The sequence below is a fragment of the Malus domestica genome, chromosome 07 (genome assembly GCF_042453785.1).
Source record: "Malus domestica chromosome 07, GDT2T_hap1".
In the NCBI taxonomy this organism is placed as follows: domain Eukaryota; kingdom Viridiplantae; phylum Streptophyta; class Magnoliopsida; order Rosales; family Rosaceae; genus Malus; species Malus domestica.
The window spans coordinates 7951069-7972416 of NC_091667.1; the positions used below are offsets into that span (position 1 = coordinate 7951069).

The 21348-nt window shown below is 39.4% G+C and overlaps 1 protein-coding gene across 2 annotated transcripts; it reads left to right on the top strand.

The window, feature by feature from the left end:
- The first annotated feature begins 5773 nt into the window (after nucleotides 1-5773).
- LOC103438929 (protein transport protein SEC23 C-like) lies at nucleotides 5774-20284 on the top strand. Of its 2 annotated transcripts, XM_029105472.2 has the most exons (11): nucleotides 5774-6867; nucleotides 7885-8046; nucleotides 9048-9190; nucleotides 10423-10498; nucleotides 10578-10753; nucleotides 10852-10933; nucleotides 11514-11591; nucleotides 18371-18532; nucleotides 18642-18905; nucleotides 19765-19869; nucleotides 19988-20284. In XM_029105472.2, exons 1-11 carry the CDS (start codon nucleotides 5971-5973, stop codon nucleotides 20126-20128), a joined length of 2286 nt encoding a protein of 761 aa, XP_028961305.2. In that variant the 5' UTR covers nucleotides 5774-5970; the 3' UTR covers nucleotides 20129-20284. The 2 variants fall into 2 exon arrangements, with proteins under 2 accessions (XP_028961305.2, XP_028961306.2); XM_029105473.2 differs by lacking the exons at nucleotides 19765-19869; nucleotides 19988-20284 and adding an exon at nucleotides 19281-19398 and having other exon boundaries at nucleotides 5803-6867.
- Nucleotides 20285-21348: the final 1064 nt, after the last annotated feature.

The following is a 21348-nucleotide window of genomic DNA, read 5'->3' on the forward strand; positions in this document are numbered from 1 at the left end:
ATGCTATATTACTCGAAAAAATAATATAACAAAACAACAATGTTATAACTATTTGAAAATCGATCAATGTCGTCCTTCAAATTTGGTGTTAACACATCAATTTTGATCATTTTCTTTAGACTCTGTTGACAAATCAATGAGATCTCAATCAGAACAAATCCCTAATTATTTGTTTACTTAGCTTTTTTATGTATTTGCCTAGTTAGGAAGTCAACTCCAATTTCTATGGAGTCGATTGTGCATATCAATTGTATATATTTCTCCTTCACGTATCAATGAAATACACAATTATTCCATTCAAGCATTCTCTTCCTGGCACCAGAGCCTAGGTTTTAAAAAAAAAAAAAAAAGGGACCGTGCGCTGTACGGAAAACCATAATTACCAGCCGCGCAACCAATTGTGCAGTGCCGTCCGACCAGCGAGCGATGTCGTCGTTGCTAACCTGAGAACCTGAACTACCAGCCACGCACCCAGTTGTGCAGTGCGCCGATCGACCAACGAGCGACGCCGTTGTTGCTGATCCGAGTTCACCGAGCCGTTCCCTGCATCCACCACCACGAACCGAGATTCAACCCACTGCTCGGAATTTGTCCCAGATTTCGACATGTGTATCTGATTTGCGTGCCCAGATTCGATTGAACCCAGACTCTGTGACCCACTTGTTGCTGTTTGAAGAACAGCATAAAAAAGCTTGTTGTTGCGAAATAGGAAAAAAGGATTGCTGTGCTATTGCGAAAAAATGGGGAAAAGACTTGCTGTTTGAAGAAAAGAAAATGAGGATGGACGGGTGAAGAAGTAAAGAAAGAAGAAAAAAAGAAAAAAATAATAGAAAAAGGGGAAGAAAGAAGAAAACAAAAAAAAAGGAAAAAAAAAGAAATTTGTTGACTTGTTTTGTCTCTGTTTGTCTTATAGGACTTTTGTTTGGAAGTTTCGACCTTATCAATCACACATACACATTGCACCAAATTCATCCAGAGCAATGGTAGTCCAAACTCATGCATTGATTGCAAAAAACAAGGTAGCTTCTGAACATACATATAACGATGGTAATGCTTTAAAGGTTTCTGCATTTGTTACGAATAATACATAGATAATTGATTCTGGTGCTACTGAACATATGACTTGTGATTCTAGACATGTACAAACCCTAAAACCATCCATCAAAACTGTCGTGAGTGTTGCCAATGGTAATGTTGTCCCCATTATTGGGGAAGGCATTGTCTCCCTTTCTGATACCCTTAATCTTGATTTTGTACTTGTTGTTCCTTCCCTTGACTATAATTTATTGTCAGTTGCTTAAATCACTGTTGCCCTACATTGCTTTGTGATTTTTTGGCCTTCTTTTTATGTTTTAAGGATATTCGGACTCACAAGACGATTGATTATGGTATTAGGAAGGGCAAGCTCTACTACTTGGAGCTGACATCGAACAGTACTGGAATGTTGACTCAAGCTCTTATAGTGGAAGGATCTTAAGGGGAGAAGAATAAAGCTTCGGAGGTTTGGTTGTGGCATCGTTGACTTGGACATGCTTCTTTCGGTTATTTACGTAGGTTGTTTCCTAGCTTATTTGTTAAGCATGATGTTTCTAGCTTTAAATGTGGCATTTGTGAACTAGCTAAAAGTCATCGTACTTCGTTTCCGCCCAGTATGACTAAAAGTTATGTTCCTTTTATGATAATTCATTCTGATGTCTAGGGACCCTCTAAAACTGCTACATTTGGTGGGGCTCATTGGTTCGTTACTTTTATTGATGATTGCACACGTATGACTTGAGTTTGTTTGATGAAGTTCAAAAATGAAGTTACTTCTTTGTTTCAGCGATTTCACAAAATGATGCAAGTACAATATAAATCATAAATACAGGTTCTCATGAGTGATAATGGCGGCGAGTATGTGAACAATGAGCTACATGCATTTCTTGATCATCATGGTATTGTTCATCAATCTACATGTCCAAACACTCCTCAACAAAATGAGGTTGCAGAACGTAAGAACCGTCAACTTCTAGAAGTTATTCGTGCTTCTTTGCTTGAAACTCATCTTCCGTTATCCTATTGGGGAGAAGCTCTCACTTCAGTTGCATATGTCATTAATCGTGTTCCCTCTCGATCGGTTAATTTTCAGACACCGTTTCAGGTTCTCGCCTCCCATGTCGATGCTCCTACAGTTCCCAATCTCCCATCTCACGTGTTCGGTTGTGTGGCATTTGTTCATCTTCATAAGCAACAGAGGAGTAAGCTTAAACCTCGAGCCTTGCGATGTGTGTTTGTGGGGTATGCCTCACATCAAAAGGGATATCGATGTTATCACCCTTTAACGAAAAAGTTGTTCGTCGCTGTGGATGTTGCATTTCATAAGTATGATATGTACTATGCCAACCTCAAGTCTTCACTTCAGGTGGAGAATCAAACAGAAGTTTAAACTCTTGATTATAGTATTCCGGATACAGTTATTGTGAATGATTTGGATTCAAGTGGTGATGTCTTAGAGATAAGTGGTGATCATTCACATGAAAGTAATGTGAATGACTTGGAATTAAGTGGTAATTCATTAGAGACAAGTGGTGATCATTCACATGAAAATAATGTTGAAAACCTTGAAAAAGATGAGCCTACTTCGTCGAACAGCTCACTGCCAACTTCCACACCACTAGCTTCCTCGTTACCCACACAGTTGGCCTCACCGTCTTTGAGCCCCAATAACCATAATCAATCGCCTTCGATTTCGGATGCACCACCACCACCACCATGTCGTCTCCCTAACCGTGTCAACCGAGGTATTCCTAAACCCACTTACGAAGCTGATCCTAAGTGCAAAACTAAGTATTTGGTGAATAAGCCCAACCCTAAGTCTAATGTGTTATATCTGTTAAGTAATTATGTGTCTACCAGTCACCTGTTAAACTCAAATAAGTCATTTGTGTATCAATTATCTACTGTATCTATTCCTAACAATATGCAGGAGGCTTTAGCCAATCCACGTTGGCAAGCAGCAATGAATGAAGAGTTGAAGTCTTTGAAGAAGAATGCTACCTGGGAGATCACAGACTTGCCAACTGGTAAGAAACATGTGAGATGCAAATAGGTTTATACTATGAAGTATAAAGCTGATGAGACGGTGGATCATTTCAAGGCAAGACTAGTAGCAAAAGGGTACACTCAAAAATACAGAATTGACTATACAGATACATTTGCACCTGTGGCCAGGATTAACACAGTTCGAGTTTTGTTGTCCTTAGCTGCAAATCTCAATTGGCCCTTACAACAGTTCGATGTGAAGAATGCTTTCTTACATGGAGATTTGACAGAAGAGATTTATATGGATCTTCCACCAGGATGTAATACTCCAGATAAATACAAAAGAAAGGTGTGTAGATTGAAGAAATCTTTGTATGGTTTGAAGTAGTCCCCTTGAGCATGATTTGGAAGATTCACAAAATCAATTAGAGCATTTGGTTATAGACAAAGTAACTCTGATCATACTTTGTTTTTGTAAAGACAAAATGGGAAGCTTACTACACTTATTGTGTATGTAGATGAGATGGTGGTAACAAGAAATGATCCGGAAGAACGTGTAGCCTTACAAATATACTTGTCTACTAAATTTGAGATGAAAGACCTTGGATCCCTGAAATATTTTTTCGGGATTGAGGTATCGAGAAGCAATTCGGGAATTTTCTTGTCTCAGAGAAAGTACATTATTGATTTGTTACATGAAACCAGCATGTCAGCTTGTCAGCCAGTATCTACACCATTAGAGGAAGGATTAAAGCTTTGTGTTGATCCAAATCAAGTACCAGTTGACAAAGGGAGATACCAGAGGTTAGTAGGCTGTTTAATGTACTTAGCACACACAAGACCGGACCTTGCTTATGCCTTGAGTGTAGTGAGTCAATACATGCATGATCCCGGAGAACAACATATGAATGTAGTGATGAGGATTTTGTGATATTTGAAGGGAAGTCTAGGGAAAGGGATTTTGTTTAAAAGAAATAACCATCTTGGAGTTAAAGGTTATACTAATGCAGATTGGGCAAGTTCAGTTGATGATAGGCGCTCAACATCAGGTTACTTTACATTTGTTGAGGATAACTTAGTTACATGGAGGAGTAAGAAGCAGAATGTGGTTGCCCGTTCCAATGCAGAAGCCGAATACAGAGGAATGGCCTTTGGAATTTGTGAAATTTTGTGGCTAATTGTAGGATTTAGGGATTAAAAATGATCAGCCTATGAAATTATTTTGTGATAATAAAGCCGCCCGTGACATTGCACATAATCCGGTACAACACGATAGAACGAAGCATGTTGAAGTTGATGGATTCTTTATCAAGGAAAAATTGGAAGGAAAAATAATTGAAGTACCATCAATTAGAACGGAGTATCAGTTGGCAGATATTCTCACGAAAGCTGTTTCAAGTCATAAGTTTTCAAGTTTTTTAAACAAGTTGGGCATGAGTGACATATATGCACCAACTTGAGGGAGAGTGTTGACAAATCAATGAGATCTCAATTAGAACAAATCCCTAATTATTTGTTTACTTAGCTTTTTTATGTATTTGCTTAGTTAGGAAGTCAACTCCAATTTCTATGGGGTCGATTGTGCATATCAATTGTATATATTTCTCCTTCACGTATCAATGAAATACACAATTATTCCATTCAAGCATTCTCTTCTTTTAAGTATTCTGTTTATGTGATCTATCGAAAACCCAATTGACACAAATCCGTAACTTGGAAAATTCGCAAACCCTAACCCCCTAAAGTTCAAATTCGGCAAGTCGTATTTGAATTTGCATTTCCACAGAAAGTCATCGAAGCGAGCAGGGCTCCGAACATGATGAAACAGAAAACACTACGAAATTGAAAGAGAGAGCATTGCCCCATTATTTTCTTCACAGGTCCAACGCACAGACCAGAGCAATAGCCAAATCATTGTTTTTTGTGTTTTCTTTATTTCTAAAATTATTTTGTTTGGTTTCTAATTGCATTTTAATAATTTTTTATATTGATACGTGACGTTTAATCATTGGTTGTGTGGGCCTTTTACGTGTTACGTTAATAAATTACAAGAAAATTTGACGAATTTGGGACGACAAGGACCAAATTAGTGTGCGGTAGTTAATTTTAAGTTCAACATTGATCAATTTTTAAATTAAGAGACCAAATAATGATTTGTGATAAAAACTTGTCAAAATACTGTAAGTATGTATTAACAATTTCATAGAAAATGGTGAAAATACTCATTTATATTGGACCAGGATTGTATGCCCTCCCCATCTCATATCATTCTCATCCCCTTCTATTTTTGTGGTCATGGTTAAGTCACGTCAGCATTTTATATTGATTTTTTTTTATAAAAATAATAAGACAAAAAACAATGAGAATATAAAATATTGATATGACTTAAGCGTGACCACATAAATAAGAAGGGATAGGAAGAGTATAAGATGAAGGAGGGCAAACAATCCAATTCCCTTTATATTTCCAAACATAACATAACTTGAATGAAGTTGGCCAACTCCCAGAAAAGTGACACAAATTTAGGCTTTGAAAGAATGAGTAAATCGTACTAAAAATGGCTCAGTTGGAAGTGAGGGATATGTCATCATGCCAAACAACACTTTACTCTTGAAAAATTAATAGCTAATTCGGAAATGTTTTTAAATAATAAAAAGAAGTTTTGAAATCAATTCGTATTAAAAACAAAATGAATTCTGGAAAAACTCTTAAATGCATAAAGTAAGAAACATCAAACGCTTGGAATACGTTTAGAATCCAAAAAATATTTCACCAAGTTTCAGCCATTTTAATACTAAGTTATTTTTTTAGGACAAAGTGAGACACTGAGACTCGAGTTCTTCTTCTTCCTCTCTCTCCCTCTCCCGTCAACACAGAGAAAAAAGAAACCCAGAATTCCACTCTCCCACTCCTTGTAATCCAACTGAAAATCCCGAAGTCCAGAAATCAATGAGTGAATTTATGGACCTGGAATCCCAAGACGGGGTTCGAATGCCATGGAACGTAATCCCAGGCACGAAGCAAGAGTCCACCAACAGCGTAGTCCCAGTCTCCGCCATCTACACTCCGATCAAGCCATTCCCCTCCATGCCCGTCCTCCCCTACGCCCCGCTCCGCTGCCGCACCTGCCGCTCCGTCCTTAACCCATTCTCCACCGTCGATTACGCCGCCAAGATCTGGATCTGCCCTTTCTGCTTCACCCGCAACCACTTCCCTCCCCACTACGCCTCCATCTCCGACGAGAACCTCCCTGCCGAGCTCTTCCCCCAGTACACCACCATCGAGTACGACTCCTCCATCGAAAAACCCACCTCGCCTCCGGTCTTTATTTTCGTCGTCGACACCTGCATGATCGAGGAGGAGCTCTCGTTTCTCAAGTCCGCTCTGTCTCAGGCTCTCGGTCTCCTCCCGGACCACTCTCTCGTGGGGCTCATCACTTTCGGGACGTTCGTCCATGTCCACGAATTGGGTTTCCCCAATGTCCCCAAAACTTACATTTTCAAAGGATCCAAGGACGTCAACAAGGAGCAATTGCTTGAACAGATGAGTTTCTTTCTCAAGAAGCCGAAGCCGGCTACTGGGGTTATTGCGGGCCCCCGTGACGGGCTGAGCACCGAGAGCATTGCCAGATTTTTATTGCCCGCATCAGATTGTGAGTTTGCGCTTAATTCCGTGTTGGAGGAGTTGCAGAAGGACCCTTCGCCGGTGCCCGCGGATCAGAGGGCCACCCGGTGCACTAGCACCGCGCTTAGCGTTGCTGCCAGCTTGTTGGGAGCTTGCGTGCCAGGTTCTGGAGCTCGGATCATGGCATTCATTGGTGGGCCGTCTACAGAAGGCCAGGGTGCTGTAAGGATTCTTAGCCATTTTTCTGTTGGCACTGAAACTTAAATATAGAGTCTCATTGATTGATAGTAATATGTTTTTGCTGCAAAGATCACTGTTAGCAAGAATTGATAGGTCTGCCGAAACATATAAGGGTAGAAATTTTATCCCCGGTTGGTAGTTGGAAGGTTGTGGTCTATTTTCTATGGTTTGCCTCCTAAGGAACTTCTTAGGCAGCTTTCCTGCTACTTGGGATCACTAGAATTTATTAGAAGGCAATATTTTACACAATTGTTTTCTTTTTCTTCTTTTCCCACTTTTGGGTGCTTTAGAGTTGTTACTTTGTTACTGCATTCCTTAAAAGGGGTCTTTGATGCAAAGTCATTAGAGAATGAAAGATAAACTAAAAGCTTAGTAGTTGAACATTGGCAGTTTGTAATGCCTTTTTTGGCAATACGTGTGTTCTGACATTTTGGCTTTTGCAAATGGTTGTTTGGCTCAACATACATTCAAATGCTTAGGATCGAATGGAAATTTGCAAAGCTTTTTTTTCTCCAGTAATATGTGTGTTCTATGGCATTTTGGCTTGTGTAATTGGCTGTTTTGCTCAACATACAAGACCAATGAAAGGGGTGCTAAAGGTGTCCTGATCGTTTTCGCAGTTAGCCCTGTGAATGTTCTGTGCTTGACTATAAGTGGAACTGCCTTGACCTTCGTTTCCCAACTGCTCACCTCTCTCCCTCCCCTTTCTTTCGTGGATATGGTCTAATAGTACCATGTGATAGTTAGACTGTTGACAATGTATTTGTATTTGGGATGCCTCTTCTATATGCCTTGTTTTCAAAGTTTCTTGATTTTTAATAATTTTCCTCCAAATTTGAATTTAACTGGTTGAGATTGTAATTATTATGTAGTTTAACCATGTAGTGCTTGGTCTTTCTTTTACTGTAGCATGGTGGCAATTCTACTTTACCTTTTTAATTACTAATTTGTTATGGTAAATCACACTGTACTGACTTTTCTGCTTGCGATCTTTTGTAGATTGTATCGAAAAACTTATCTGAGCCTATTCGTTCTCACAAGGACCTGGATAAGGATTCTGCTCCACACTTCCATAAAGCCGTGAAGTTCTATGAAGGACTATCAAAGCAGCTTGTTAACCAAGGACATGTTCTTGATCTTTTTGCTTGTGCCCTTGACCAGGTGATTTTTTAAGTTGTCTCTACTGTTTTGTGGCGATGATTATCTAAGTACTTTGTTTCTTTCCCTTCATTTTTTATCTGTCCATTCATTTCTGTATATATGTATTCGTACCAATTCTAAAAGAAGAATTGCACAAAAAGCCCCAGTGGTTCAATTTCCAACATATTCGAAATGGTTTAACAACTTGTAATGAACTACTTTAATAGAAGAAGGGTAAAGATTAAAGCTCGCTAACCTCAAAGTTTTTCAAATTTCTACAAAAATGAAATTTCCAACTTATTGGAAAAGAGAAGAAACGTACATATTGCATTGACATGTTATGAGAGTTAGATGGGCTGTAATGATGCTGATAGGATGCATACAAAGGAGGCTCCCCTACCAACAGTCTCACTAATCTTCTACACTCCCCATCATGGCACAGAGATAATGGAGAAGGGAAAGGTACCCTGTGAAATATGTTTCCAATGTCCTTGACTCGGCCCTTTAACCATAATATTAGAGTCCCACGAAGTCGCTATTTTCTTTTAAGAACACTATGCCAAAGAGAATCCTTTGCAATAGGGATCTCCATTACCACTTACGAATGATGGCGACATTCATTTGTCCAAGTTGTCTATCTGCTAACTACCCTTTCTCAGGAACAAGATAGAACCACCAGTGTTACTAGATGTTTTTTCTTTTTAGTCCTTGCTAACCATAGTCTTCTTTGGGTTTCGGACATTTAATGTGCCTGTTACAAATCTATTTATGTTACTTTTTCTTTCCTTTTCTTTTTGGAGGGTGTAGGTATTATGTTATTGTTAATTGATATGAAGGGGAAGGATTCTATATGTTGGAGACTAGTCCTGATCCCAAAAGAATTGAAGTTAAATAATTTATTAAGCTTCTTGAGCTTGTACACTTGGGTTCCACAGATTAAATTCAAGGCGTCTTATTTGTTGGCAGTTTATGTTAATTTAAAATTATTTCATGTTTCTTTTGCATGCAATTTTCCCTCTCAGGTGGGGATCGCAGAACTTAAAATTGCTGTTGAGAGAACTGGAGGACTAGTTGTGCTTGCTGAAAGTTTTGGCCATTCGGTGTTTAAGGACTCACTCAGACGCGTTTTTCAGTCGGGTGATTATGAGCTTGGTTTGTCATCAAAGTACGGTTTCTTTGGTCAATCTCAGAATGGGAAATTACACCTGTTTATTTTCATATTTCATCATGAACCTTTCCCAGTAGATTTAGAAATTTTCGCTTGCTTGTAACTTTTGGAATGTCAATATTTTTGTTTATATTATACTTTGGCTTTCTGGACATGTATAGGAAGTAAGTAAATTTCATTTGCAGAAAAGAAAGAGTTTTAGTCGAAAGAACAAAAGGTTTAGTTTAAAGCAGTGTTTTAAAAAAGCATGCCTTAAAGGTGCGCCTAGGCGGTTTTGGAGGCAGGGTGATGATGAAAATGCCTCAGCCCAGTGGGAATAGGCTTAAAGTCGCCTAGATGTGGTCGAGGAGCGCTTGAGGTGTTCAACTAGGCCTTTTATTTATTTTTTTAATTTTAAATGTAGACTTGGCAGTGAAGAAGATGATATTACCTTTGATTTAGATGAAGAGGATTTGGATGAATGATTTCTTTTTTGTATGTTTGTGAGTTAAACTTGTTTGTGACTTGTGCACTTGCGAATAACAATGGAGATATTATAATATTATACCTTAATAATTCTAGGTCCTGCCTCACACCTCAAGGCTTTCGTCTAGGTGGGGCTATCCATGAAACGCCGTGACTTCGCCTTCGCCTTTTAAAACATTTGTTTAAAGGTCAGAATATGAGCAACACTATATCTGAGCTGTGGAAAGAAGAGCTCACGGTGATACAAAAGGACAGGGGCTGCATATTAGAACTCTTAACAACCTCAATTGGGGCCTTCATATTCCCAAAACATTTTTGCAGTTGCCTTAAACTGGCAGTTTGTTTTACTATTAATAATTTGCACTGCTTATATATCAGTAGAGTGGTACAGATACTATTTTGTCTGGTGTTTTCTGGTCTAGTGTGGTTGCTTTGTTGTTGAGCATAGTTTCAGATCAACAACCTAGGAATATAAGATTTACTTTTGCATTTTAGTTTTTTCTTTTATTTGTGGCAAGGTTTAATGTTTTAATTGCTCTGAAAGGCAAATGGATTAGTTTGAGTTATAACAAAATGCTTTATAATGTTGCATTAACTCCAGTAAGCTTTTATGTATTGCTCCTTAAAATAGTGGCCTTATACTGTACCAAACTGCAGTGGACATAACACTGCATAATTTTCGTCATTTCTGCGTCTATTATGCAGATGTTTAAACTTGTGACAAATCTTTACTGGTGTTCTGATTTATTTTTATTTTAATGCAGTGGTATATTTGAGATAAACTTCTCAAAAGATGTCAAAGTTCAGGGCATTATTGGTCCTTGTGCATCGCTTGAGAAGGTATAATTAACAATATTTCATTGATCTCTCTTTTTAGCTGGTCATGTTCCTAAATCTTTATACTGGTGACCCTGTGCAGAAAGGTCCTCTGTGCTCGGACACGGTTGTTGGTCAGGGGAGCACTAGTGCATGGAAGATGTGTGGCCTTGACAAAGCGACATCTTTATGTCTAATATTTGAAATTGTTAAGAAGGAAATCCCAGATGCTACTGTTCAACCCACTAGCAATCAATTTTACTTCCAGTTTCTCACTTAGTAGGAACTCCTTGCTCACAAACTCTTGAGTTGTTATATTAGTTTTTTGCCTAATATAGAAGGAAATATGTTTACTGATTATAGATATTTTGCTACAGTTATCAGCATAGTAGTGGTCAAATGAGACTTCGTGTTACAACCCTATCGAGAAGATGGGTTGCTGGACCTGGAAGCCTTCAGGCAAGTTTTTCTGTGCAGCATGTCCTCAATATATGGTGCATCATTTATTTTGGTTGCAAAGAAACTATTAATTTAATACATCTGTCTCTAATAAATTAATAAGTATATGATATATGAAGGTATTTTTTATAGTGACTGTTGCAAGATATTGATTTCTTGCTATATATTTATACATGTAGAATTCCTTCCTGTATCTCATAGGTGATACCTGCTTTTGATTACATAGCATAAACTTTGCTTTCACTGAACCTCCACAACCACTTGCAATTTTTTTGTTTGAGTATATTCTATTTGGAAGAGACTATGCGGTTGAACTGATGGCCATTTTGCTCTCTCTCTCTCTCTCTCTCTCTCTCTCTCTCTCCATTAGCCCATTTTAGCTTCTTAGTTTCATTGCATCAGTTGTTGACTTTCTAATGATTATGAGTGGAAGTATTATTTTGTATAGATTTGTATGGGTATTGATGCCATGTGGGATTACATACTAGTTATTTCAGCTTCATGAATTTGGTTTTACTTCCCTCAAGTATCCATTGTTTTCTTTTAAATTGCAATCTGAAACTACTGTTGTATACTATAGGAGTTGATTGCTGGGTTTGACCAAGAAGCAGCTGCTGTAGTCATGGCACGCCTAGTTTCCTTCAAAATGGAAAGTGAGGTAATTGTTATTATTACATGGTTGTATACACTTTAGGCTCATTTATTGTCTAGGATTGGCTTGGATAATCTACTAGATTCAATGAATGTTGAAAAAAAATATGGATGCCGACTTGCATATTTTGTCCAAGTGAAGGTAGAAGATGGAGAAGTTATGAAGAAACATTGTCCCTCTCAGTCCTACCAGTTTTTTTGGGACTTAGGAGGGATAAGTTTTCTTGATGATTTCTCCATCTTCTACCTTCACTTGGACAAATATACAAGTTGGCATCCATATTTTTGTTCAACATTCATTGAATCTAGTGAATTGTCCAAGCCAGGCCAATCTTAGATGACAAATGAGGCTTTACAATCTCAGGTCTTGAATCCCAAATTTGTTTATTCCAATTCTTTTTAGATTTTTATCTTTTGTAAATGGTGATGCTTCCTTGATCTGTTCCTCTCATATATGCTACTCACACACATACTAGACAAACAAAACAAGGGTTAAACCGAATATGCACAAGTACTAATATTAGAAAAAGAAGAAAATTTGAAAACATGGGACATGGGTAAAGGAGCTTATTTGAATGTTGAAGAACACATTTCTTGTCAGTTTTCTCTCTGGACCTGAAAAGCCAGCGAGACATATGTTCTTAGAACTCCTACAGGGCTGAGGAATTTTGATGAATGTTTTTGTAAGAAATGTATTTCCTTTTTTAATAAAGTTCCTGTAGGTTGTTTTTCAAGTCTGCCATCAAATCCTGGGGAGGTTGAAACTACAGATGGAGTTCCAATTCCTATAAAGAATACACCAATTTGTCACTCTATTCTTCTTTGAATGAGTTTCTTTAATTTTAAGATAATCCACAGGGCATTGAAAATGAAAATCTTTCATTTGTCTATTATTTATTAATTAATAGATATTTAAGTTTCACAAAGCATAATTTAATAGTTAAAGCTTATAGTATATTGTGCTGGGCATTGAAAATGAAAATCTTTCATTTGTCTATTATTTATTAATTAATAGATATTTAAGTTTCACAAAGCATAATTTAATAGTTAAAGCTTATAGTATAAGTGTTGGAATCTAAAGGTCTTCGCCTAAGCCGATCAAAGACAGAATATATGGAGTGCAAGTTCAGTGCAAATGGAGGCCAAAACGAGTTAGGGGTGAGGATCGGAGATCAAGAAATAACAAAGAGCGACCGTTTTCGTTACCTAGGATCTATCTTGCAAAAGAACGGAGAATTAGATGGAGATTTCAACCATAGAATACAAGCTGGATGGATGAAGTGGAAGAGTGCATCAGGCGTGTTGTGTGATCGCCGTATGCCACTAAAGCTCAAGGGAAAATTCTATAGGACAGCAATAAGGCCGGCGATGCTGTATGGCACAGAATGTTGGGCGGTGAAGCATCAACACGTACACAAAATGGGTGTAGCGGAGATGAGGATGCTTCGTTGGATGTGTGGGCACACGAGAAGGGATAAGATTAGGAATGAGGATATCCGGGGTAAAGTAGGAGTAGCCGAAATTGAAGGAAAGATGAGAGAAAATCGGTTACGGTGGTTTGGACATGTGCAAAGAAGGCCTACTGACGCTCCGATTAGAAGATGCGACTATGGGACAGAGGTTCAGGGCCGAAGGGGTAGAGGAAGACCTAGGAAAACTTTGGAAGAGACCCTAAGAAAAGACTTAGAGTACTTGGATCTAACGGAGGACATGACACAGGACAGAACACAATGGCGTTCTAAGATTCATATAGCCGATCCCACTCAGTGACTTGGATTTTCCAAGTCTCCAACCGAGAAGTTTTCCTCACTCGGGAAATTAAGGGAACACTACCTCAACCTACATGCTCCACTCACAAAGCTTCAACATACAAGCTTCAACAAAAGAAAATTCAAAGAACTTAGCGAAGAAGGCTTTGGTGTATTTAACACAATACGTTGAAATGAAGGAAAACTTATTTATTGATATCCCCGATAAGTTACAAATATGTACATATACTTGAGTCAAAATAAACAAACAAGAGGGAGTCTTCACAAAGGTTGCTTAGGAGAAGTCTCAGCAGTCGGTAGAGCCCCAGAAAGAGAAGGCACCGGAGGGGGATCATTCGGAGCCTCAGTACTGGACAGAACCCTAGAAGGAGGAGGCATCAGAGGTTGATCATTTGGAGCTTCATTAAGCGGTACAGCCCCAGAAGACGAAGGCAATAAATGCCTTTGGAACGAACCCACAAATCTCTGATGATCAAGTAAAACCTGACTATCAGATTCCTTCATCTGGTCAAGCTTCCTCTTCATGTTTGTAGCATTGTCATGTGCGAGCCGGTGCAACTGTTTATTCTCATGCTTGAGCCTTCTAATCTCTTGTTTGAGACTCATCACTTCAGCCGCCAATGATTCAACTTGGCGGGTTCGAGCAAATAGGCGTTGGGCCATATTAGACACAGAACCTGCACACTGAACACTGAGAGCCAGAGAATCCTTAACAGCCAACTCATCAGACCGTTTGGAAAGTAGTCTGTTATCTTTGGGAGTGAGAAGGTTCCTAGCCACTACCGCAGCGGTCATATCATTCTTCATCACGGAATCCCCAACGGTAAGAGGACCAGTAGGGGAGACGAAGGATGGGCGCCATATGTTGTCTGGAGAAGGCGAGGCTGCCTCTTCAACAAGGTTCAAGTCAAAACGACGGTCGGAGGGGCCAGACATTTTCAAAGGTGTTGAAGAGAGAAGAGGTCGGACAAATCAAGATCTTAGAAGTGCAAGAATGGAGCTTCTACTGGTGGATATTCAAGTGTGCTTTGGAACTTAATGTCAGCCTCTATAAAAATCTGCACTCGACGAAGCTTCAGAAATCGAAGAGGCGCCTGCTCAGAAATCGAAGAGGCGTTTGCTTTCTCAAAAGCTGGGCTGCTCAGAGACCACGAGGGTCGATCTCAGAAATCAAAGAGGCGTTTGCTTTCTCAAAAACTGGGCTGCTCAAAGACCACGAAGGCCGATCTCAGAAATCGAAGAGGCTTGCTTTCTCAAAAGCTGGGCTGCTCAGAGACCACGAGGGCCAATCTCAGAAATTGAAGAGGCACCTACTTTTCTAGCCTTGTCAGCACCGGTCACACGCACACTCAGCTTTGCGGAAATTATGGGCATTCTGTCGAAGATTTCTGGCGATGTAGAAAGCACATGAATCGTACTGTTCAATCACCCACTTCCCACACGCAACAGTAGCTCATGGGTACCACATATAACTTTGCCAAAGTTCTCTGACAAAGTTGAGACACGTGAAGCTTGCAGCTCCCACTACATCGCTCTGACCAAGAAGGGTAAAAGAATAGCAAACAAACAACACTAACAAAGTTTAGACACATAAATTTTGAAGGTCTAGCTACCATATTATTACCCACAAGGGTAAAGGAACAGTACCACTGCTGGATAATTGGAAAGTCCCGGTGTGTCAACCTCTAGCAAACATGCCCAACCTTTACTCACATTCGAGAAAACACTCCCAACAAGATTGCTTGCTCCAAAATCGAAGAGGCACCGCCCTCCGAATCTCGAGAGCCAGACTCCCAACATGATTACTTTCTAAAAAATCGAAGAGAGGGTAAAGGAACAGTACCACTGCTGGATAATTGGAAAGTCCCTGTATGTCAACCTTTGTGCTTCGTGGCAAGGTAGACTAGCAAACATGCCCAACCTTTACTCACATTCGAGAAAACACTCCCAACAAGATTGCTTGCTCCAAAATCGAAGAGGCACCGCCCTTTGAATCTCGAGAGCCAGACTCCTAACATGATTACTTTCTCAAAAATCGAAGAGACACCGCTCTCCGAATCTCGAGAGCCAGACCCCCAGCAAGATTGCTTTCTCAAAAATCGAAGAGGCATCGTTCTCCGAATCTCGAGAGCTAGATCCCCGACAGGATTGCTTGTTCAAAAACCGAAGAGGCACCACTTTCCCAACTTCAAGAGCTGGATCTCCTTGGATAAAGCTTGTCTGTAATCTTCACACGCAACATCAGCTTTCCAGATACTACAGACCACTTTTTCAAAGTGCTCTGACAGAGTTAAAACATGTGAAGCTGGCAGCTCCCACTACCGTGCTATGACCAAGCAGGGTAAAGGAATAGCATTATTACTTGATGTTAGGGAGACTCCTATATATGTCGACCTCCATCCCTAACGGACAGGCAGACCTGCAAAAATGCTCAACCCTTCCTCTTATCTGAGAGGGCACTCCCAACGAAGCCTTTCGAAATATTCAGCTTTCTTTCCCCCCGATAACACCTCTGTAAACAAGCTATACTAGAGCAAGAATATCTCATATCATCAGGGTTAAAAGCAAGAGTATCCTATATCATGCTTTTTCCCTGTCTTTTCCTTTGGCCTTGTTCTTACCTGCAAGACAAGGAGAAAGAGAGCAATCAGTCAGCATTTGGAATCAAGCTTCCAGCCAGGAACTGACTGCCTGGAACCCCTTACCTGATTACTTACCTGGCATTGCTCTCGAGTACTCATCTTCAACATCTTATGCTTCCAGGGAAGATACCGCATCTGCCTGAGGAACAGATAGGGCAAGTGAGAAGGATACAAGGAAGCATGTGGAGACAAGCGTAACAGCACACGTGCCGATACATCCACTACTCTGTCAAAAGCAAAAGTATCCCATATCAGCAGGGTGGAACGTACTCTAGATTTGATGGACTTGTTTTGACCCTCAAATTCTTCAGTCGGCCTTATACTCTGGAGGAAACCAGAAAACCCTCCAGCTCAGTTCAAGAATAAGCCTGTGGAAAGTTACTTCTTCAAAAGCAAAAGTATCCCATATCATCTCTTCTCATTTTTCTTCTCTTTATCCTTCATGCTGCCTGCAAGATAGGGATAATGTGAACAATCAGCCGGAGTTCTGATTGCTTACCTTGTCTGTCACCTCTTTCAGCAGATCCCCTAGCTCGGCGACTTGGGAGACTCCTACTACATGGTTTGTATCGCGCTTGACCAAGCCTGAAACTACAAGTAAGCTTCAAGTGAAATTGATACATTACCTTGTGCATCTCCACCAGTTACAGATACCACCCCTGGATGGAGGAAGAGTACTTCCAGAGAAGATGCCACATCTACCTATGAGACAGATAAGGCAAGTCAAGACGATACTACACTCCGGTACTTAGAAGTTTCGTGGTTACGAGATCATTCTCCCACAATATTTCCTAATGTCATTTGTACTAAATCATTCACTTGTACTCACTAAAGGAGAGCTTGAACCTATGTACTTGTGTAAACCCTTCACAATTAATGAGAACTCATCTATTCCGTGGACGTAGCCAATCTGGGTGAACCACGTACATCTTGTGTTTGCTTTCCTATCTCTATCCATTTATATACTTATCCACACTAATGACCGGAGCAATCTAGCGAAGATCACAAAAAGTGACCGTTTTCGCTACCTAGGATCTATCTTGCAAGAGAACGGAGACTTAGATGGAGATCTCAACCATAGAATACAAGCTGGATGGATGAAGTGTAAGAGTGCATCCGGCGTGTTTGTGTGACCGTCGTAGGCCACTGAAGCTCAAGGGAAAATTTTATAGGACGACAATAAGGCCGCGATGTTGTATGGCACAGAATGTTGGGCGGTGAAGCATCAACACGTACACAAAATGGGTGTAGCGGAGATGAGGATGCTTCGTGGGAGGTATGGGCACACGAGAAAGGATAAGATTGAGAATGAGGATATCCGAGGTAAAGTAGGAGTAGCCAAAATTGAAGGAAATATGAGAGAAAATCGGTTCCGGTGGTTTGGACATGTGCAAAGAAGGCCTACTGACGCTCCGGTTCGAAAATGTGACTACGAGATAGAGGTTCAGGGCCGAAGGGGTAGAGGAAGACCTAGGAAAACTTTGGAATAGACCCTAGGAAAAGACTTGAGTACTTGGATCTAACGGAGGACATGACACAAAACCGAGCGCAATGGCGTTCTAGGATTCATATAGCCGACCCCACTTAGTGGGAAAAGGCTTTGTTGTTGTTGTTGTTGTATGTGCATGTGCGTGTGCATGTGAATGAAAAAAAAAAGCAATTATCACTCATGCTGACAAGGTCTAGATTTGGAGAATTGGGGTGCTGACTCTGAGAAAAGACGGGAATGAACCATAGACATTTTCACTGTTAATTTCAGGATCATTTTTATTTTAAATTCAAGGGTCGTAGCTGAACGGTAAAGTGTTGTCTCAATATAAAGTCCAAAAACTAGCACTGGAAGATGTAAAAATTATGAAATTTTTAGTTGATCACTTTGTATTCCTAATTGTGGTGGATTATTGTTCTGATGGCTTATGGTGATGTCAATTTTCTGTGTGAAGTTTATATAACCAATTGCTCTATATCGATTATCTACACATCTCTGTATGAAGAATCATTCTCATATAAAGTATACTGTAAGAAAATATAAAGAACACATACATCAGATGATAATTTTCATTATGTAATCTTTTCCATTGAGCTTTTGAATAGTTGTGCTCCAAACACTAGGGCGACAAGGTGACTGGCAAAAGGAATTAACAGAGATCAGTACCCAGCTACAACCTTGCTTTTTAGTACTTTATTTGTATTTGGATGTTAGTTATAATAAAATTGGAAAAGAATCATATCCTTTTAGTTAATATGTTTGGGTTGTTTTCACAAGAAGTGATTTTCAGCACACTTGATGTTTTATAACATGTTTGTGTGTATTGTTTTTGTGAAGATATGACTGAACTCTTCACTAATCTTGTGTCATTTCATGAAATATCCAGGCAGAGTTTGACCCTATAAGATGGTTGGATAAATCACTGATACACATGTGTTCTCGGTTTGGAGATTACCAAAAGGACAGTCCCTCTTCTTTCAGCTTATCTCCACGGTTTTCAATCTTCCCTCAATTTATGTTTCATTTACGACGTTCTCAATTTGTCCAGGTATAAAGTTCTGTCTTTCACATTACTTCTAGTTTCAGCACTGTTCTTATCATTGTTATGCTATTGTATATAGATCTTGTGATTAATGTCAGTTGAACTTGTGTTGCAGGTTTTTAACAACAGCCCAGATGAAACAGCGTACTTCAGAATGATCCTAAACCGAGAAAATGTTACCAATTCAGTTGTGATGATTCAGCCTTCATTGATTTCATATTCATTTCATTCAGGCCCAGAACCAGCACTTCTTGATGTCGCTGCCATCGCAGCAGACAGGATTCTGCTTTTAGACGCCTACTTTACTGTTGTTATTTTTCATGGTTCAACTATTGCACAATGGCGGAAAGCAGGGTATCAGGACCTGCCAGAACATCAGGTAATCTTTTGCAGTCCTCAAGTTAAAGTGAAGTTGATCTGAACAGCTTGTCTTTGCCTTGGATCTATGTTTCAAGTCTGAAACAAGTGAATCTAAAAGATCATTTCCTTCACGACTAAATTCAGATATAAAATATAATGAGGGCTGCATCTAGACATCCAGCAGATCAAACATTAGATGCATTGGTTTCTTTGCATGATTCCTGATTAATTTAATATAATGTATTATACTGGATGAAAAGAAAGTAAAACATTGCAACTTGTTACTAAAGTTACTCCCTTGTGTTAGAGTTGGTCCTGCCTTCAGATAGTAGACTGATCTGTATATGCATAAGTATTAGCACTATAAGCTCACGCTTATTTTTGGTATATGCAGTTGTGGAATTTTCCATAGCTTTTGCTTTGGAACAATTTTTTTGAACTGCCTTTGATTTATGACTACTTCATGTGTAAGTAAATACTATATTTTGTTGCTTTTTTTTTTGCGGTAAAAGAAGTGAAAAATCTATGACCATCAAATTTTGGGGCTATCTTGGAAAACTGGACCTACTAATCTGCCTCACTGAGTCTCATAAGTAAACTCATATTTGCATAGGCGCCAATCCTATATTAGCTTCAAAATTTTGTTTGTGGTTCAGTGGCTTATCTTAATGTCCTTGCATCCATATATAGTTAATCTTAGTTTCAGTTTTAGCTGGGTGACTGTTTTTCGTTTATAATCAATGAAATGAGGGTTAGCGAGTTATCCAGATTCAGTTTTATTGTGTTCTGTTGCTTTTAATTCTGATAAAAGTGGAAGGTTCAATGCTAAAAAACTTCAAAAACATTACAAGTCCTCTAAAGCAGATCTATGCTTCCAGGCATTTGCTCAATTGTTACAAGCTCCTCGTGACGATGGAGATCAAATTAGCAAGGAAAGATTTCCAGTACCCCGCCTGGTGATTTGCGATCAGCATGGTTCTCAGGTAATCTGGTGCTGTCTTGTAGTATGCATGTTAAACAAAAAAATTCTGTGTTTCTGTGGTACAAATGCTGTGGCATTACAATCGTCTCTGATCCCCCTTCCTTCATGTAATTACGCAGGCCCGTTTTCTTTTGGCAAAGTTGAATCCTTCTGCTACCTACAACAACGAAGCTCCACTTCCGGGAGGGGATGTGATCTTTACTGACGATGTCAGTTTTGAGGTCTTCTTGGATCATCTCCAGAGATTAGCAGTTCAATAATACACAAGAAGGTATCCTGCAGTTTTGTATCATTTGATTCTCAATTCCTTGTACAGTAAGGCATACGAATCAATTCCTTGTAATACACGCACTTCCTCTCATCACGTGTAACCCTGTCATCCTTGATGCATGGCCAAAGAAAATTATATTGCAGGATGTCTTGTTTGTCCTCTTGGAAACGAATCATGCTAACTTAGTTCACTAGCGCTTTGCAATTTCCTTGTTTCACAATAAAATTTAAGGGCACAATGCCATCTAGTGTTGTTTCTTTTGTTACAGTGAAAATGTTTCGAGTCCTGGACCTAACCTCATCCTCATCCCGACGGGTTGCAGAATTTGGATTTCGAGCCTATAATTTTTTTTTTCAAAAAAAAAAAAAGAAAAGAAGAAAAAGTTATCTCTTAGAAAAGGAAAAGAATAAAAATCATGTATCTAATCTAGATGGTAATAATATACACTAAAACAACAACAAAGCTTTATCCGACAAAGTGAGGTTGGCTATATGAATCCTAAAACGTCATTGTGCTTGGTTTTGCGCCACGCCTTCCATTAGATCCAAGTAATCTAAGTCTTTTCTTAAAGTCCCTTTCCAAGTCTTTCTAGGTCTTCATCTACCCCTTTAGCCATGAGCCTCTGTCTCGTAATTACATATTCTAAGCGAAGTGTTTGTAGATCTTCGTTTCACATGTTTAAATCACTTTAACCGATTTTCTTTTATCTTATCTTCAATTTCGGCTACTCTTAATTTATCTCGGATATCCTCGCTCCCAATCTTGTCCTATCTCGTGTGCCCACACATCCAACGAAGCATTCTCATCTCTGCTACACTTATTTTGTGTACGTGTTGATGTTTCACCCCAACATTATGTGTCATAAAGCTTTGTTGGCCTTATTGTTGTCTTATAAATTTTTTCTTGAACTTTAGTGGCATAAGATGGTCGTACAACACATCCGATGCACTCTTCCACTTCATCCACCCAGTTTGTATTCTATGATTGTGGTCTCCATCCATTTCTCTGTTCTTTGCAAGATAGATCCAAGATAGGGAAAGGGTTTGCTCCTTGGTACTTGATCTCCAATCTTCACCCCTAACTTGTTTGAACCTCCGTTCCTACTAAACTTGCACTCCATATATTCTGTCTTTGACTTACTTAGGCGAAAACCTTTAGATTCCAATACTTGCCCCCAAAGGTTAAGCTTCACATTTACTCCCTCCTGAG